Source organism: Triturus cristatus, chromosome 12, assembly GCF_964204655.1.
Source record: "Triturus cristatus chromosome 12, aTriCri1.1, whole genome shotgun sequence".
In the NCBI taxonomy this organism is placed as follows: domain Eukaryota; kingdom Metazoa; phylum Chordata; class Amphibia; order Caudata; family Salamandridae; genus Triturus; species Triturus cristatus.
Window position 1 is genome coordinate 800,521,325 of NC_140595.1, and position 21,081 is coordinate 800,542,405.

The 21,081-nt window shown below is 43.4% G+C and overlaps 1 protein-coding gene across 2 annotated transcripts in view; it reads left to right on the forward strand.

Annotated features, from left to right (window-relative positions):
* The window catches only part of EPO (erythropoietin), a 457,580-nt gene that overhangs the window by 300,750 nt on the left and 135,749 nt on the right, over window positions 1-21,081 (forward strand). For both annotated transcript variants that reach the window (XM_085638048.1, XM_085638047.1), the window contains one exon: window positions 20,789-20,919. In XM_085638048.1, coding sequence (XP_085494174.1) covers window positions 20,875-20,919 — 45 coding nt within the window. In that variant the 5' untranslated portion in view covers window positions 20,789-20,874. The remainder of the gene's footprint in view (window positions 1-20,788; window positions 20,920-21,081) is intronic.

Below are 21,081 nucleotides of genomic sequence, written 5' to 3' on the forward strand. Positions count from 1 at the left end.
CTTAAAAAATCTAATAATTTACATGATTATAAACAGTTTAATAATTATCAATAAAAAATAATTATTATTTAATGATTATTTAATTAACTTCCCATCCTATACCTCTACAAACCTAGCAGTCCACACCTAAAATATAACTAAAACAAATAAGTATAACATAATTTACATAATTAATAATCAATTAAATAATTAATTAAAACACTACAATTAAATATTACTTAATCAACTTTCTACCCTATACCCCTACAAATCCAACAGCCCACACCTAACATATAACCTAAATATATAATTTTTACACAATATACATAATTATTAAGCAATTACAATATTAAAAAAATGAGTATTTATATTTAATGACATTCCTACCCTATACCCCTAATAATAATGCATATTTGTAAAGCACGAACATATCACCTCTTAAGGTTTCAAGGCGCTGGGGGGCCGTCGGGGAGATTAAGTGAGCTATTGCCCAGGGTCACAGGGTTAGCTGAGCTGGCACCGGGGATTGAACCCTGAGCCCTGTGCTCCGGAGTCAGCCGCCCTGGCAGCTGCGCCACACCTCTCCCATCTACAAGTCTAGCAACCAGCACCTCAAAAAAACTAAAATAAATCAATATGATAAGTAGTACAAAATTGATATCAACCACATACTTGCTTAAAAATTATTAAGTAGTGAATAATTAATTATTAATTAACCTCCCACCCTATCCCCTCTACAAACCTAAAACCCGCTACAACATTATAATTTACTATTACAAATTAAATTAAAAAATCAAAATCACTGAAAATTCTAAAGAGATTTAAAAAAATGAATACAATTTGTACAAACAATAATAACCCGTAAAATTAATATATGCACTAAAACATTAAAATAATTTTAAAACGATATTTTAAACAACTATGGGCTGATTACGATGGCGGATGGACTTCAGTCCGCCCGCCATCGTTTCGTATGTGGGACCGCCCGCCTACAAGGTGGCAGTCCGAAAGTACGCATTACAATGTGACCGCCACTGAGGCGGTCGCATTACCTATGTTTTGTATGGTGGCAAGGATGCGGTCAGCAGCCTCCACCGCAATACAAAAAATAGGGTGTTCATATATACCTGCACTGCATGGCAGGCACCATGCAGTGCCTGTCACATGGTAGACGGATATGTAGGGGGGCACCATGGGTGCCCCCAGGGCCCATGTCCCTTCCCCATGGGTTAAGGGAGGCCTGCTACGGGCCCCAAATCTGCTTACTCCAGTCGTTTCACGGCAGGTTGACTGCTGCAGAACGACTGGCGGAAAGGGATATTTTATTCCCCACGGCCGCCATCCTGGGGATGCAGGGCAGTCCGCCAGGCCGTCGGAATGTTTCCGACTGTCGGGACCGTGTTGATCGGTCGTTTAAACAACAATCACACCGCCCGCCATCGTAATGTGGCGGGTGGTGATTCAGTCATCGATGGCAGGGAGACAGCCACCGACAGCCTGTTGGTGGCTGTCTCCCCGCCATCGTAATCAAGCCCTATGTTTTAAAAATGATATAAAAAAAACTATTTTCTTAACAACTATATTACTTACCTAAAAAAAACAATGCATCACAATATTTATGTATCACAATATTATTTTCCAATATTTCTGTATCCCGCTATTAAAAACTTAATATTTTGTCCAAATACCGGTAAAAACACTGTTTAATTTCTGAACAATTAAATGTAAAATATTTATATGGAATCCGCTTTAGTCCATTTTATGTTTCACATGCTTTACTTAATTTTGCCTTCCCTAAGAGTGTTAGCTATTTTCAGGATGTTGTGTTTCTATATTGTTTCGTACAGCATATTTATCTTGTACAGTGAATACTTTGAACTAAGCCACCACCAGGTGTTAATAATGGGCTACGATTGTGAGATCTGGAACTAAGGCTGGGAGTTAATTAAGATGCCTATCAGGAGTCAAACAGGTGTTGGGAATACTTAGTCATCCATTCTTTGGCTACTCTGCGTAATGCACTGAACAGTGGTAACATATTTTAGTTGTAGTTGTGATTCCATGCAAATGTGTGTGAAGGGGGTACACAGTTGTCAATATTTTGACAAGATGAAAATAAAAGAAAATGCAGTGCTTGTGGATGAGTGCATGTGTTATGTGTTTGGGGGTGGTGAAGGAGACACACGAGAAAATGCATTAAGGAGAGTGCCAAAGAGGGAAGAGATGAGGTGTAAGATATTCAGATGGACGAGATGTGTTGAGAAAAAGGGTACATATGTCTAATGCAGAGTGAGCATAACATGAATAATTAAGACACTCTAAAGACCTGTCTGCCGCCCTCTCTTCCCCAAGAGATTCCCAGACGAAACAGGAGAGAGCAACGAGTTCCTGTTGCCAACCTCTCATCCCTGTAACCACCTCGCCTGCAGTCCACCCGCCAGACATAATCTTCCTCCCCAGATAAGTGGTTGGAGTCTACAGGGTCTGCGTTACCCCATTGGGCTGGGGACAGTGGATGGAGTCCTCCATATTGGCAGTGAAACTTCAGCAGGAACACCATATGCAGCCTGTCTTTGTCTCAAACGGAAGAACAGCAGCCTGTTCTACGCCTCACGATGGATTGTAGGTGCCCACTCATGCTCTCCCATCACTTCCACTTCACACCTGCTTCTTATCGGTGGGGATGGTAAGTGTGAGGCACCCATACTGTCCCCCTCAATTGGCCCTCTCCGTTGCCAGCTTACTTCAGTTCGGAGAGCGAAACCGACCCCTTGTGCTCCAATACCACGCACGTTGACCCAGTGGCGTGGGGGCAATGGTAGAGAAAATGGATGAAGATGACTAGCCATTCACAAAAGCTTGGATCTGCTAATAACATTATAAATGGTGCTAAGAATGATGAGAAGGGAAGGAACAAGAGTTGAAGCAAGAATGCAGTAACCCCTGAAGATCACGAGGTGAGAACAATTCTTCCCCCGTCTGGCTCGACCGACCCCAGTCCGCTTAAGGGTTTGCCACATGACTCTAATGGGACTACCTTTGTTCTGGGCCCAGTGTGCGTGACTGACCCCTGGTGTCACCCTATTGTGCTGGTCTGTGGGGCCTGAATGCTTATTCCAGCTACCGTAGGCTCAATACCTTATCCCCCACTACCCTTCATGTACACCGTTACGTGTATCGGTGTTTATCCCATGTAACCGCTTCCATTTCAAAAGTAATATGTATAATCTATCACTGTTCCCAATATACTTCTCTGTATGTTGTTGTTTTGTATTCGCTCCTATCATACGTAATTGTATCTACACATATGTAACTTGTGCAACTGTTACGTTTCCCAACTATGTAAAGCGTTTTTATACCTTTGGGTCAAGTTTGCGCTATATACAACTCTACAAATATATAAATAAGAGTACCACCCCTTCCAAAGGTAACGTTTAATTCAGAGTCTCACAATTAGAAGAAAACCTGTGCCTTCATCAATCTACTCCGATTTATAAAATAGTTGATCAAAATTCCACCAGTTTGTGTGCTCATGGGTATATCCCTCCACCCACGGGTGATGCAAAGTCAAACACCATATGCATGCATAAAAAAACTCCACGCATCCCCTCAAGCACTACTTCATGTACTGCGAGGAGTTTCCACTCTTAAGAGTGCATATTGTGTTTGACTTTGAATTACCCTTGAGCGAAGGGTGATATCCATGAGCACACTAACCAGTGGAATTTTGATTAACTATTTATAATTTAGTACATTGATGAGTAAATGCTTTATTCACCCAATACCTGTACCACCTCCTTAAGAAAAATGGTGTTTGAAGAAATTGCTAATTTAATCACTGAACAGGCATATACCATGGGGTCCAGTCATGAGCTGGCACAACAGATATATTATTTGGTACAAGACACAAATGAACTAACTTGCACTAAGGGATCAAAATGTAATGTAATGTAATGTAATGAGGTGCTTATATAGCGTTCTATCACCCGACGGGTATCCTGGCGCTTATAAAGGAGAGTCCCCACCAGAAGTTAATAGGGGCAGCCGAGGTGTGACACAGGCAGGGAGGAAAAGAGAGATAATATCAGAAGAAAAAATTACTCCAGCCTAGGAAATAAATATGTTTTCAACTTTTTCCTGAAATCCATACAACTTTGGACCTGCCGTAAGGGAGAGTGTTCCATAGCCGAGAAGCAACGGCAGAGAAGGATCTGCCACCTGTTTTGGACCGCCTGAACCTGACCAAAAGAAAACAATATTTGCCAATTAATATACGTGATGCTCAAAGAGATAAATCAACGTCTTCACATTACAACCTTGATTAAATATCACAAGGCCAGACGCATTCCAAGGGGATTACGAATATCCATAAAACCTACTCTCTGTGTAGGAATAATCAATGTTTTGGTTAAATAACGGCATGCAATATTGAAAACATTTTCTCTGGACTAGATATTGCTTATCATAGAGTTATCTAAAATTCTAAAAGAACTTAATAAAGTTATAGCGGAACTAAAATTGGAGATAGAACAGGTATCAGAAAAGGATGAATGGTATACTATACTTAATGACACCAATACACAACTGGATTAATATGCCCATGTACTAAATAAAGGAAAATCTGGAGATTCAAAAGGGACACCATTGATTATAAACTGGGCAAAGTCTATAAATGGGCCAAGGTTTACGCACATAAAAGACAAATGAGACAGACAAAACAGAGAACAAACAGTAATTTATCAACATCAGATGAGCAACCTATTCAAAGTACAAAACAAAGAGCGATTGTCCAAATAAATAGAGATCATCAGCAAATTCAGTCAGACTAAGGCATCTTTACGACCCGTAACTGAGACATCTGGACTGCCTTTTTTTATTGATCAGCTTCGCTGCAAACAACCAACCAGACACAGTAGGCTCACAACTAGAGAGAGGGCTGGCGACCAACAGCCAAACAAAACCTTGATTATCAACATTTCCAAATGAATACTCACACCATTTGAACTCACAGTGTTGCAAAATGGAACTTCTTTTGTGCCTAACTGCCAAACCAATGAACTGGATATAACAATGTTTAAATTCAGGCGAACATTGCGATTGCAACACTTTTTTCAACAAATTCAGACCCAAAAGCAACTACATACCACGGATCAGTAATAAATCGATTGACTAATTTGAGACCACTGTGAATCATCAACTAAAAGACCTAAAACTGGATTCCGAGAAAACTCGGAAAAATATGATAAAAAAGAATTGGATATTCTGAAACTACTAGCAACTGATGACAATATTATCTTCCAAAAAGCAGATAAAGGAGGAGTACTGGTTCTGATGGACTATGACTTTTATCACTGAAATATACAAAAACACGTAGAAGATTTGGAAACCTATAAAAAGTTGGATGTTACCCCACTAATGAATTTCTTAAGGGATTGAAAATCATAATCACTCAAGCCACATGTAATGGCATTATCACTGAGAATGAGAAATTATATCTGTTTCCAGATAATCCTACTGTTCCCATTATATATATGTTACCTAAAATACATAAACATCCATTGAGAAAACATTCAGGCCGATCGTATCTACACAGGGGTCTATTCATGAGAATACTGGCAAATTAATAGATCATTATCTAAAAAAGTTTGTGCAAAGAGGTTCCACATACATAAGAGAAACCACTGACTTTTTGAACCATTTGGAGAAATTAACTGTAGAAAATGTTCAGGATGAGTTGTTGTGGACTATTGATGTGAAGTCTGTATACACGACCATTCCCCAATTTGGGTTTACAGACTACTTGAATGGGCTTTGTTACAGATGGAATATGATGAAGATCTCAAAGTGTTTTTGTTGAAGTTGATACAATTTACTTTACCACAGCTATTTCAACTAGGGCCACGATTTTTATCAACAGCTGACTGGGACCAGCATGGGAAACTGTGCTGCCCCAAGCTATGCAAATACTTTCATGATTAAGTTTGAGCAAAATCATATTTATCACAGGAACTTTGGATTAACAATTTATCTTTATTTTTAAGATACATTGATGACATATTTTTGAGGTGGCGAGGATCCAGTGATACACTTGAGGAAGCCATACAATAGTTGTACCGGGTGGAAAATAGATTGCAGTTCACATATGAGATATCATATTTGGATGTATTAGTTACAATGAATAGTGGAAAACTTCAGACTGAAGTATACATCAAAGAGACTGACCAGAATAATTTGTCACATTAACAAAGCTTTTATCAACCCTCCTTGCTAAATCATCTACCATATTCTCATTTATTGAGGTTGAAAAGTATATGTTCAGACAATGATGCCTTTAATCGACACAAAGAACAGATGATTGACACATTTTTTATAAGTGGTTATCTCAATCATAAACTAAGAGAAGCAGAAGATAGGACATTTTCTAATGATCGCAAGTTTTACTAGAAAGTAAAGAACAATGCACCAATACATCCAAACGAAGTAAGTTTGTTTAGAAATACTCAACCAGCAGCTACAAAATTAAATGGATCATACTGAAAAACTGGCCGCTTTTGAGTAATGAACCAGAGCTGAACCAAATTTTCAGCAACTTACCATTATTTGCCTATGAACATTTACGAAACATTCATAACATTTTGCAAACAAAATCAACAACACAGTTAACAACATATTATGCACCAAACCTTGAGGTAATTATAACAACATCATAAAAGGTACCAAGATCTCACACGCAATGACTGGCAGACAGATCAAGTTACATACTTCGGCCACTTGTGATACCAAGAATGTTGTGTACCTGTTGAAATGCCCGTATGGGCTAGCTTACATAGGAAAAACAGAAAATAAAATTAAAACCAGGTTATTCGAACTCAAAAGTAATACCAGAACTAAGAATACAGCACAACACACTCATGCGGGCTAATTACGGTACGGCGATTATGCGCATTGCGGAGCATGTAACGCGCTGGAACTCCCTTCCTCTTTCTATGGCGGGCAGATCGTCCTTGATCAAAATGGTGATACTGCCACAGTTGCTGTATCTATTCCTGAATATTCCATTCCATCCGGGCGCCTTTTTTTTTCGGCAGTTGCGCACTGAGCTTATTAGACTCGTGTGGGGTGGCAGGGCGCCTCGGCTGAGATGGGAGACTCTAATAAAGCCGTACAATCAGGGTGGTTTTGGTATCCCCGACTTTGAACTGTACTATTATGCAGCTCAGGCGCATTTCGCTTTCTTCTGGATAAGACAGCCCAGATATATGCCCCAACTTGCGGCTGAACATTGGCTGGCACACCCGGTCCCCGTAGAGGGCGCATTGTTTATCCCGGTGACAGGTAGAGATAAAACGCCCTCAGCTTTGCTCAGTACGGTGTCCGCGTGGACGCACTTGACTGCTAAGGTGGGCCTGGATTTCCTATACGCGCCACTCTTGCCCCTGGCTTATCACCCCAGTATGCCCTTACTGCAGGAGGCGGGGTTCCACAAGTTACTGCACAACATTCACGTCTCGACATGGGGGGAGCTGTTCCATAATGGCACTTTTCGATCGATGGACGATTTGTATGCAGGCATACAGCCCTCTCCACTCGACGTCTTCCTGTACCTCTGGCTCCGACAAGGGATGAGGGCGCTAATGCCCGACTTTCCACAGGAACCTTCGCCCATGGAACCGTTGAACCGCATCCTGCGCGACGACGTCCCGACCAAACTCGTTTCTAAAATATACCGTTCGGTGCACTCCTCCATGCCGGCGCCTTTGCTGGCAGCGCGTGTTAAATGGGACCAAGAGCTACCTGCCCCGCTTACAGACAAACAGTGGGAATTCTGTCTGTTGCAGACGGAACGCATCTCCGCTAGCAGTCGATTCAGGATAATCCATTACAAGTATGTCCATAGACTGTACTGTACCCCTGCGCGACTTTGCCGCTTTCAGCTTCGGGATAATGACCGATGTGACAGATGCCAGGCCCCCGGGGCGGATTTTTTGCACCTTGCATGGGAATGCGCAGCAGTACACCGTTTCTGGTGTCAAGTATGCGAAGCACTTTCCAAAATGGTCGACTCTGTGGTGGAGCCCTCTCCCCTCCTTGCTCTGCTGGGGTACGTAGAGCCCATACGCGCGGGGTACCGCAGGTTTGTCGCGCTTGCCTTCCTCATTGCTAAAAGACGGGTTGCTTGTCGATGGGGTAGGGGTAGAGCCCCGAAGTTCAAGGACTGGATTTGTGACCTTGCCTATTGTCAAGAACAGATTAGCACTTATTCTGAACTGTTGCCAACAACGTCCCGTCCCGCGGACATATGGGCTCCGCTGCGGTGCTACCTAGCGGCTACATCGCCTGATGCCCCCGATGGGGCGCCAGAGTAGGGTGGACTGCACAGTGCTGACCCCCACCCCCCACCCTCACCTTTGCCTACGGGGGAGCCCGCCGGGCCGCTGACTGCGGCGGATAGGTGTGTTCCCCCCCCTTGCACAGCGAGTCCTGTATGAATGAGAAAGAGAGTGGGGTGGACGGGCGGATGGAGAGCGGTGTGGTCCCACTCGACACGTACTTCCTTGATGCCTCGCTCTTTTGAGCAACTGTTGCTTCACTTCTTTGATTGGTCCCTAATGTTCGCGATGTCGGTGACGGACTACCCGTTTGTTTTTCTTTGCTCTTCCCTCCTCTGCTGCACAATGTATGTTGTGATAATGTTCCATTATAATGACCTCGCACACAACTAGGAAATGTAACACATATATACTATGACGCGGCCGGCCCTTTAGGGTTGTTGGCGAACCGCTGTGTATACCTACACTCTTCTGACTAACATACTACGCTGCCGGCCCGACGAGGTTGTAGGCACCAAGCCGTGTATCGACACTATCTGCTGAATAAAGGTTTTTGAAAACTTAAAAAAAAAAAAAAAAAAAAAAGAATGCAGCACAACACAACATCAGCCAATTAAAATATACAGTACTGGAAGTAGTGCCATTGAAATCAATCTGTGACTGAAAATAGAAAGTTACTGGTACAAAGAAAATGTCATTGGATCAGGAAACTGCAAACATAGATACCGAAAGGTCTTAATGACCGTATTGAATACAGCTGTTTTCTACGATTTGTTATTATGTGCTCATGTTTAATCCTGGGATTCTTTTTTTTTTGTTTGGCTCTACATAATGGTTTTATCGGTGCACACGCTCCCTTATAGAACAGACACATTAATATTAGTACGTCTGGAACACATTTACCTAGGGTGATCAACACAGTCAAATAGGTAGTTTTTTTCTTTTTTTTAGTCAGTACAGAATACACTCTAATGCTGAGAACCTTCATTTCTGCCCCAGGCACGCCATTCCAATATGGTCAACACTTTTTAATACATCATTCACATGAGGCAAGATCTGTTTCTGTCTTTAAACAGGGAGCTAATAGAGGTCTCTTAGAAGGAACTTTGCATTTGGACACAGGAGTTTTGAGTTGAAAACTTGAAGCCTACTTGTTGGGCGAGTACAGAGGTCAGTTTAATGCTGAGAAACGTATGTCTCCCCTGAACATTCCATTCCAATGTGGCTGACACTTTTTGATACATCAGACATATGAGGAAAGTTCTGTTCTGTCTCCAAACAGGGGGCTCATAAGTAGCAAGGTCTCCAAGCAGGGAGTTGTATTTGGACACAGAGTTTGAGGAGATAACTTGAAGCCTACTTGTTGCTGAAATGTACCACATACAAGACATTTAATTGAGTTATTGTTTTCTTTGGATTCTAGTGCACGTTAACTCCAACAAAAGGCCTCCCAGGCTTGAAATGCATTGTGGATCGGGGAAGCACGGAATTGTAAAGCCATCGGTTAAGGATGGAAATTATGGAATGATGTCTTTACACACCTAGAAGTTGGTCACATTGTGGAAACAAAACTCAAATAAAATGAATGATTTATGAAAACTGAAACCTTTTGGTTATTAAGACGGATGGAATGAAACTACAATAATATTGATTAATATTGATTAAGATTGGAGACTCCTCGCAGTACCTGAAGTAGTGCTTAAGGGGATGCGTGTAGATTTCGATACATGCAAACGGTAATTTAGAGGCTCACAATTTCAGAGTTGCAATATATTCAGTCATAATTATTTGCAACAAAAACATTGTTGATCATTTATCTTAAAAGCCAAAAATCATTGAGAAAGCTAATAGTCCAATTGTAGGTCAGCTGTGTTTTGGTTTAGAGAGAAACCAAAATACTGGTCGGGGAAATCGCAGATATTTAGTTTGCGTTTAAACCACACCCTTATTTGCATATGCCATGACTCTTTTAGAGACCCTCCCCCACACCTTTTTGATCCTACTTAAAACCCTGGGTATTAGGTGTACTGGGTTTGGCCACATTGGTAGTGGCATGAAAACGGTGATTGTGCTGGAGGTGTTATGGTGGTGGTTACATCTGCTAGTTGTATTAGTGTTGGAATTTTTATTGGTATGGAATGGAAGTTTTGGTGGTGATATTGGGACTCGCAGGTGGACTGTATGTATGAGATAAAGGGTTTTGAATAAAAGTGTGAGAGCTGAATTTACTTTTTAGATGTTCCTTCAGTATTGCAATGGAAGTACTCCATAGTAGGTGTAACATACAAAACAGCCAATACCATGCAGTCATATGGAAAAGGACCTCTGGGAGGAGCAAGCCTCTCTATATGTATATACTTTTAAGAATAAGTAGCAAAGGGTCTACAGCAGATAAAGTTGTCTGCAGCTAGACCTTAAAAATCTGTCTTGCAACATATTTTGTGCGTGAGAAAACTTCAAGCAAGCAAATCACACAAAAAAACAGGAACTTCTTTCACTGCAGAAATTAACAGAGGTCTGCTTTAACACTGTCAAGTTATCCTTTCAGTGGCTGTTATCACGGCTTTGTTGTAGAAAGTTACACGTAGGCAGCAGTAGCAGTGACTGCTTATGTAGTTAATGTATCCTAATGTGTTGATATGCCATGACCGTTCCTAGGCAGACAGCTGCCTTAGTGGCACTGTTTCTATAGTGCTGACCAGATTTACTATGAGTGGATGAGTATATTTTTCTTTATTTATAATGCACATACCAGACTCTCTACACTGGCATAAAAATATAGATTACAGTTATAATCACCAATGTATACATAAATACTAGCATTATGCATATGCATATTTTTTACAAAGATTAATGTAGTGGATCAAATCCAATTTCAATGTTAATTTCTGGAAACTAAGGGGACATTGAAAGACAAACATTAACGCACTGAACAAGAGGGCAATGCTGCAGGAGCAAGTAAAACATGAACCAAGAATAACAAGTTGGCATATAAGACCCATGGTGGCAGAAGACAAGTGGGCCTTTCCTTGAACTCAAGCTGAGTTAGGTAGAGAATGTGAAGGTACAAGAGACAAAAGTTTTATAAGCCACGAACCAGGCCTCAAGACACACTGCATATAATTACAACCTATACATTAATATTAGCATTATGCATATTGTTATAAATCAATTATGTAGCGCATCAAGCTCAATTCCAATGTTAATATCTGTAAACCAAGTGGACATGCTGATAAACATCAAGAAGACTCAACGACACATCCATGCTACAGGAGCGAGTAAGGTATGATCTAGAATTAACATGGTGACACAATGCCCATGGGATTTTAGTCTAGAATAGCGAGTAGTGAACATCAAAATACCAAAATATTGGAGCTATAATTTCAAGGACCAAAATATACAGGAGGTAAATATATATAGGTAAGTAAAGATGTATCTTTCTTAAGTCAGCTTCTATGTAATTCAACATTATATATTAAGCATAGTAAACCTATACTGAAGCATATATACATACCCGTTTGATCCTCAATATTTTGGCAATGATATTCTGGTATCTAGGTATTTCCTACTCTATATTCCGTACCGCCTGAGCACAGAGGGGGCTGCGCAGGCCTCATGGCGAGTGAGAACATGGGAAGTCTGGTGAAACAAAGGGCCCAGAAATACAGCAATATACCTACTGCATCTAACACTTCTAGGTCGGCCAAGAAAAACTTGAAAGTTCAATTTGTGGTTTGACTGACTATAAGGTAGTGAGATGACAAAAAAGCGGCAACAAAACAGGCAACCTTAACTGGGTCAGGGAGGAATTGCGAGGGTCAAGAAACATGCAGGCCACAAATACGTATAGGATAAAATATCCCCTGTCGTATATTATAAGAATATAGCACGTCACCGATGAGTTATATGACCATATAGAGGTAGGAGGACAAATGGCAAGTTCCTTTTAAAGGTTATGGAAGTCCGAGGTGACTTGCAATATCCTTATCTTCTTCGGCATTGGGTACTTTATTCCTTGTAATACATGATCACATCATTACCTTTCCCACAAACCACTTAAATATTTGTTACTTAGCTATTTCATATGAAAGAAAGAGCATGTTTGCAAACATGAAGATGATTAAATCTATTGTGCAAATTTAAACGCATCAAAAAAGCTGTTTGAGATTGGTTTCAAAAAGATATTAGAATCAGATTAATACATGTCAGAGGCGCAGCAGCTCAGAATGTCTAGAAACATGCAGAGAGATTCTAACTATTCTTTAATTACCTAAGGAGTGAAAAAAAACATGTCCTAAATATCTCCTTTCTGTTTGTCACCATTCAGCTGGGAAAAAAGAGCAGAAGAAAGAAAAGCAACTTTTTGTTTTGTTCCTTAAATAGCTGCTTTAAAAATGCTCCGTTACCTGACCTGCCTTTGGCCTTGGCTGCTGGCTCCAGCAGCAGGCATTGTGATGTCAGAACTCAACTGCAAGAAATTATTACAGTTGAGTTCTGACGTCATTTCCTTATAACAGGCGACTGGGTGCTTTACAAGTCTACAGAGTAAGCAGAATCTCATGTATTATAAAGTAACAATGTTTACCAAATCAGGCAGATTGTAAAAGTCATATTTGATGTAACAGACAATATCACTTATGTGCCCGCTGTAGCCTTTGACTGACCGGGATACTGGGCTTGATTTGTTTAATTTTATCGATAAAGAAGAGGTTTAATGCGTTACAAAAAGTTTGAGAAGGAAGGGGGGGGGGTTACATAAGGTTCTTTCGGGGTTGGATAACTCATTCACAATGTGAAAAATCTCTTTCGAGCGGTTAGTAGCCGACAGAATTTTAGATGAAAAATGCGCCGCTTTGGTCGTTAAAATAGATTTTTTGTAGGTTTTCAAGAAGTTTAAATAGGACTGTTTGTCTTCAGGTTTGCAGTTGCCTCGCCACTTTCTTTCCAGTTGTCTTAGGACAAGTTTTTGGTGTTTCAGTTCAGTGGAGAACCATTTCTAAGCATCATGGCGGCGGGGGGCGTGGATCTTCCTGAGGGGAGCAAACTCATCACTAGCGGCCAGTAACCAGCTAGTGAGCTGTACATCAGCCAGGTCAAGTAGGGAATTGCCCGGAGGAGCTGAGTTCGTGAGGGAATCAAGAAATAAAGATTTGTCAATCTTGTTCCAGTTTCTCCGAGTACACCTAGCTCGACTAGGGTTTTTAATCACGACATTATCTTGAATAGTGAAGTGAATTATATGGTGGTCAGACCAGGTACATGGTGAGACTGAGACGGGAGACATAGTAATGTTCACAGTCCAGACCTGGTCAAGAATATGTCCCTTAATATGAGTGGCCGTGGGTACCTGTTGCATTAGGTTTAGTCGTGAAAGTAGCTCAGTCAGCTCAGCCGATTGGGGGCCACCAAGGATGTCATTGGCCCAGTAGTTGAAATCGCAAATCAGTATAACCTTCCCATAGTTGGTTACCAAGTGAGCTATCTGTTCACCCAAGGAGTGGGGAAAGAGAGGCATCCTTTGAGGAGGTCTATAGAGCAGGACACATACTAATGGGGCGGTGCCAGATTCAAACTCAAATTTCATCACCAGGTTGTCCACTAGGGGTAGCTCAAGCGGGGTAAGAGCCGTACAGTTACAATCATGGCTACTCCTCCGCCCACCAGAATCCCCACCCACCTGAGATATATTGCAACCATCCCCTTGGTAAAGACCTGAGGTGCCAATGTCAAGCTATACAGGAGTACTGTGAATTGACAGCGGAAGGGATCCACCACAAAAAGCAGGTACATCTGTTGCCACCGCAGGATTGGAACATGGAAGTACACATCCTGCAAATTGAGTGACACCAACCAGTCTCTCAATTCCAACGCCCACAGGACCTAAGCTAGAGTCAGCATCTTGAACTTCCTCTTCGCAAGTAAAACGTTAAGGACCCTAAGGTCTGCAGACCACCATCCTTCTAAGGAATAAGAAAACATTGCTAGAAACAGTCTTGCCCAAACCCCTGCTCTGGTACCAACTCTATATCTCCTTTCAGGATTAGGGCTGCTACCTTCTGCTGTAAGATAGGAAAGTGGTCTCGAGCAGGGAGGAACATTGGGGGAAGGACCCTTTCCACTGGTCCAAAATAATGGCCTTCAATGGTCATAGAAGGGAGGACACCTGGCCTCCCACAGGTTCCTGGTACTCAGGAAAGAGCACACTAGGGCTGCTTTTCTGGTTGTGCTGGGGTTGAGGAGGGTGAGGAGGAGTAGCTAATGGGGTTCTGGGAGCGTCTTCCTTTGGCTTTGATTCTGACTCTATGCTTCCTTATGAGTGTATTTTGAGGCAGCTGCAGGGTTTGAGTCTGTCAATGGTGAAAACTGCAGACCCTACAAAAGCCTTGAAAGCTGCAAATTGCTTATAGTCACTCTGAGGCTAATGTTGTAGAACTACAGACTTAACCGTTGCCCTGCTAGCTTTGAAATGTTCTGGACCATAGTCCACTTTATCACCAAAGATGCAGGAGCCATTAAAGTGCAAGCCCAAAAGGGTGGCCTTCACATCCAAGGAAAACCCCAATATGCTTAGTCAAGAATGTTGGCGTACTGCAGTACAGGACGCCATGACGCGAGCTTCTGAACTGGTGGTGTGCAGTCCAGATTTAATTATAGGCTGGGACACATCCTGGCCATCCCAGATGACTTCGGAAATATTACCTCTTCAGGCACATGAGGCACTTCCAACTGAGTCATGTCCCACAGAGCATGCGTATATATAAAGAGAAGGCACGCTTTATTTAGGAATTTGAGAGCAATGCTGCCAGCCGAGAAGATTTTCTCTCCCCACACTTCAACACGCCTGAATTCCCTGTTGGAAGGGGTAGTAGGAAAGGTTCTCGACACCTGCCCCTAACAGCAAAATGTCTGAATCAATAAACTCTCCATCAATGCAAGGGTTGACATTAAGGAAGGATCATCAGGGGCAGGCCACCAACCTGAATATGTAGGGCAGAAGAAGATTTCTCCCAGGCAGCATGCACCAGTTTTACAGCCACAACAAAAGAGTGGAGTGGGTCAGGTGAAGTGGTTGAAGGCTGCAGATCCTTTGTAAAGACATTTGTACTCGCCTCAATGGCTGTTCTAACACCTCCACAGCTTTTTGTACCACAGAATGGAAGGATGAGATTTCTGGAGGAGGACCAGAAGAAAACTCCATCTCCAGTTCAGTGGAGATGCCAGAACCATTGGCAGAAGCAAGGCCAGTGATATGCCACAGCTGGGTCAGTAGAACCCTGGGCCAGTCCAGCCTCATAAATACTAAGGAGGGCCATGTCCATCCCCAAGGGCTCGCACTTGGGATGGCCAAATAAACAAGCTACTTCTTAGTGACGTCTTTATTCCTAAAGAAGCCTCTAGGCCTCTCTTCTAGACCTATGCTCCTCTGAAGGATGCACTGGCTCTAAGTCTAAAGAGGACAGCAGCATCAAGCTTAGTGAAGATGGACTCACGGAAGGCAGAGGAGGTGACATCAGCTGCCTTGTTGGTGGAGCCAAGACTGGCACTGGCATATGGGTGGCATTGTATAGAGCTGCACTGGAGAGAAGAAGTGAGGTGGTACGGGGGCCAGAGGTTCAACAGATCACCACCAAATGATGCCAGAACTCAGGGCGTGAACATAAAAATGCCACAAGGTCCCATGGGGCCCAAAGGTGCCCCACAAGGGTTTATCACCCTGGAGAAAAGGATGAAATCTGCATTGAGGAACGCTGCTGGATCTAAGCTCGTAGCTGGAAAATCGATAATTCCAACATCAGCCCAAAGGGCCTCTCAGATTCAGCCACAAGCTCCAGAGTAGTACCAGGGAAGAATTCGCTGGAGGCACCGGTTCAGATGACTCTGAGGGCACCAACTCTGGCTCCGAGGATGAACCTATCGAAGCCAGAGGTTACTGAGGTGACATCTTTTGAATGGTGCTTCTTATATCTCTTGTGCCTGCTCAATGAGTGTGATGACGGTGACTTTGAGTGGGCTCGAAAACAGTGCTGGCTCCATTTCTCCTCGCAGTCCTGCACAATGAGGACTTGGCCTCCTTCTCTTTAATTGAGAGGCAGGACTCTCATGATTTGTGGTCATGATCCGATCCCAAGCACCACTTGCAAATAGGGTGATGAGCTGAAATGCACATCTGTTCCTCACAGTCCCTACAGGGCATAAAGCCTGAACGCTTTGGGGGAGACATTCCTAGCTCATTAAAACGATGGCCTTAGCCCTGTATTCATTCAGCAGATAAAGCTACTTTACACCATGCCCACGGCACGCTTGAGGGTGAATGGCCTGATCTCTGGACCCATAGCCATTACGGGGAGAACGAGACAGACCTGCCCCCTGTCGCCATTACTTTTTGCTATAGCCACAGAACCGCTTGCAGCCCGAATCAGGCAACACCACACGCACCGCAGCATTGGGTTCACCACTAGAGGGCTGAACGTATCACTCTATGCGGATGACATCACGCTCTACATGACAGACCCTAAAGAAAATCTGGCTCCTATGACAAGAGAACTGATACAATACGGGGACATCTCTGGGGTACGGATAAACTGGGGCAAATTTGTCATTGTCCCCCTGACGCCTGGCACCCAGCCCTTCGAAACTGAGTATCCTATAGTATGGGTGTCAGGACCAACACGCTATTTGGGGATATGGATTAGTAATGACTTAAATGAACTCTGGACGGAGAACTACGGTAGAGTGGTGGACTGGATTACCGAGAGGGTACAACGCATTGTCCCTGATTGGGCGTATTGCAGGGGCCAAAATGATCATCCTGCCCAAGTTGCTGTACCTCTTCATGAATGTACCCACCCCCCTGACCTCGCACTTCTTTCAAATACTGCGCTCCCTTATGATTGAACTGGTATGGGCGGTTCGACAACCCAGAATATCCTGGGAGGTACTAACCTTACCACAGTTCCAGGAAGGACTTGCTGCCCCTGACTTTGCACTTTACGCTCACAGCACACAGGTGCAGTTCCTACAATACTGGGTACACCCTACACCCTTCCAGCCGCATGTGGCGATGGAATTAGACAGAGCGGCACCATTACCGCTTGGAACCGCCATATATTACACATACAAGAGACCACGTAATGAGATAGTCACGGTTGAGGCGCTGAGGTGGGCATGGATGGGTCTGCGCAAGCAAGGAGCGAAGTTAGAGATATTATATGCCCCCTCTATGCAATTGGCCAGTAACCCACAAATACCCCCCTTAGGGGATCGCAGGGCATGGGAGCGAGGGGCGTCACTCCAGCTACAGACAGGCAAAGACTTCTTCCCAGCAGACACCTTCCTCACACTACAGCAGATGTGCGGTTCAGCAGCTTCTCCTTACGCTGCGGACATGCTGCTCTACTACCAACTGCGAGCCTCTTGTAGAAGCAAATATGACACGTTCCCAAACCCCCCCAACATTACCAGCAATGGAAAATGTCCTAGCGATCGATCACTGCCGTAAACTAATCACCAGCATATACAACATAACACAGCGTGAATTCCCAATCACTACACCGGGGGCCATAGTGGCATGGGCAGAAGACATCACAGACGATCAGTGGAAGCTCATATGTGGCCAGTTGCAAATGCTGTCCTCCAACTACCGACTCAGATTAATACACTTCAAATACATGCACCGTCTTTACCGAACCCCAGTACAGTTGCACCGAATGGGTCTGCGGCCTGATGATTGCTGCTGGAGATGTGGGGCCCCACAAGCAACTTTCTTGCACATAGCATGGCAGTGCCGCACAGTGGACAACTTCTGGACGCACACACTACAACTTATACATGACATAATTGGACAGGAGCTACCCTGCACGCCGCTGGCGGTGTTGTTGGGCGACATTACTGTTGTTCCCCCCAAAAAGAGGAAATTAACTGCCATGCTGTTACTCATGGCTACGAGCCAGGTGGCACTCCAATGGAGGGCGGTCCCCCAATAGTGAAGGGATGGGTCACCAGTGTCACTCAGTGCAAGACCCAGTTGAAGAATTACTGGGAGCTGATGCCAGCAAGGTCCCGCCCCCAGGACATCTGGGGCCCGTTTGTTGACTGACTCAACACAGTGCAAACAGAAGAATTCTAAAGTGACCACTGGGTAATGCGGATACTTTTGCTGTATTGAACAGGGTCTAACAGGTCTTTTAGTCATCTAACAGACCGTCTACTAGTCGAAATGGGACGAACAGTGTTGAAACAATATAGCGCATTGATGTAAAAATGTAAACTAAAGTGTGATGCACTCCAACTGTTGATACCGTTATATCACCATATCGATGAAGCTGAGTACTGTACTGGTGTTTTTTTTCTTATTGTAATCTGTGTTTTACAAATGCAAATAATAGTCATGAATACAAGCTTCAGATTTATGTCGAAGGCCCCCAAAAAAAGGAACTGATGTTGATACGCCAGCGTGGGTGCTGACGCGGAGTCGCTGCAGCAAACTTCTTGGCTCTGGTGATTGAATGTCTTTGGATAACCAACAAACACTATATATTACTGTGTCCATAAAGGTCTGACATGTGAAAGCATATAACTTTTGCAAGTTGGCTGTCGGTGTAAAAAATGACAGATAAAAACATTCTCAGCTATTTCAATTTTTCCAATTTTATTTACATTATTTTTTATTTTAACAGTTATTTTCCTTGGTCAAACCATACATGTGACCGCTTGCTGAATTCAGAGTTTTATCTAGATTTTAGAGATGTATATCTGCCCGGATCACCTCAGTGTTTCCTCCACAAACCGCAAGTAGTTTAAAACCACAAAAAAAAAAATGAAAAAATGGACAACCACTTGAAAACAATGCAAAAATATGGTAACAAAATATTTTTTACAACTCTGCTTGTTCCTGAAAACTGGGAAGATGGTGATCTTAGCACAGCAAACCTTTTCTTGGCCGGTGGGGGTGGGCTGGCTGCCAAGGGCAGTGGGCCACCAGATGATGTCCCATGCAGTGGGGGAGAGTCCAAGGATAAGGACCTCTGTCTTCTTTGAGTTGAGCTTCAGGCAGCTGCTGCTCATCCAGGATGCAACGTCCTTCATTCCTTCCTGAAAGCTAAGTCTGGTGGTAACGGGGTCCTTGGTGAGGAAGAGGATGAGCTAGGTGTCGTCGGTGGAGACTATGTTGATTCCGTGCTGTCTGAAGATGGTGGCGAGGGGGCCATGTAGATGGTGATGATCCTTGAGGCACCTCGGAGTGGAAGGGTGGCAGTCTGATTCCTTGGGTCCTGCCAGTGAGCAAGGAGCGGAGCCTTTCGAGGGCGGTTCCCCTTATGCCGGCGTCGTGGAGTCTGGCAGCGAGGGTGCAGTGGGAGACGGCATCGAAGGCTGCGAAGAGGTTGAGTAGGATCAAGGCCGCAGTGTGGCCTTGGTTGAGGAGGGTGCGGGTGTCATCTGTGGCGGCGAGTATGGTGGTCTCGGTGCTGTGGTTGCTGAGGAATCCGGATTGGGAGGGGTCGAGGAGGGAGTGCCTTGCATATTCCTGTGTGACTGCCAGGATTTGTGGACACAGCAAGTAACCTATGTGCATTTCACACACTGTATGATCTTACATTACCTTTCAAAACAACATCACTGAATTTATCAGCTCCATGCCTGAGAATGTATGTCCAAATATGTGGATATTCTGGGGATAGCATCAGTAACAGCAACTGCAGATGAGAAGCTGACTGCACTTCAGTCTTCCCAGGTGCAGTTCCTGAGCTCTTCACACCACAACCCCTTTAGTACTAATATTGTTACATCTACTCTTGCATGCACTAATTGTTGGTCTTAGTGCTTAACTGCCTCTTGGGAGTCTGCAATTCTGTAGCTTTTACTTTCTTTGTTACTTTGTGCTTGGCTTTATCAGCGGATCCCTCTTTACCTCTGTTATTGTTAATCCTAGTGTCGCTTGTTACAAATTCCTGTCTAGACAGGAGGTAATGGTAATAGTGGTGGTAATGGTAGTGGCGTAGTGAGGCACTAAACTGTCAGAATCTCAAAAGAATAAGCATAGGCATTTTACAACCTTTTGAAACACATTACCATGAAGGGTGGCTGCCAGACAGTCAGCATAACAAATGAGCAGCCTAGCAAGCACATCAGGTGGTTTGCCGGGTATCCATTAGTGAAAAGGAATGGGCAGCACTGCAGTATTACAGCTGTTAAAATTCTGCCAACTGAACCTTTTCAGAGAAGAATCGTTCAACCGATAATCACCACTTACTTCATGAATCAGAGATTTCCCCACTATCCGTGTCGTTAGTAAGCCTGTAACTCTTCCAGACTCAGCATACCAAGACCTTGTTTTCTACTGAGAAAAAGAACATTGGGGAAATGCTTTTTCCCAGTCATTACATATCGTTTTCCAAGTGCCTCTGGGAACTTTCAAATGGATTTTTCAAATCTATTATTCAACTTGACTTATCTCACTTTTTCCTATTGTTTCTGTTTAGGATTCATTGCTCTGCTATTACTGTTATGTGGAAACTTGAAGCCAGCAAAATCGATTCCTGTTCGCCCGATCTGTGACAGTCGAGTAATGGACAAATTTATAAAAGAAGCAAAAGAAGCAGAAATCGCAATGGTATGTACTCTGTGTTGGTTTCTCATTTGTTTCTGTACAACTCAATAACCTAGTAACGGATGCAAGTTCTACCAATAGGCCACTGAAACTAAAAGCACACATACTCTTGCAGGCGTGGGTAGAATCTTCTCCAACAAGACTGTCACACAAGGATACATTCTG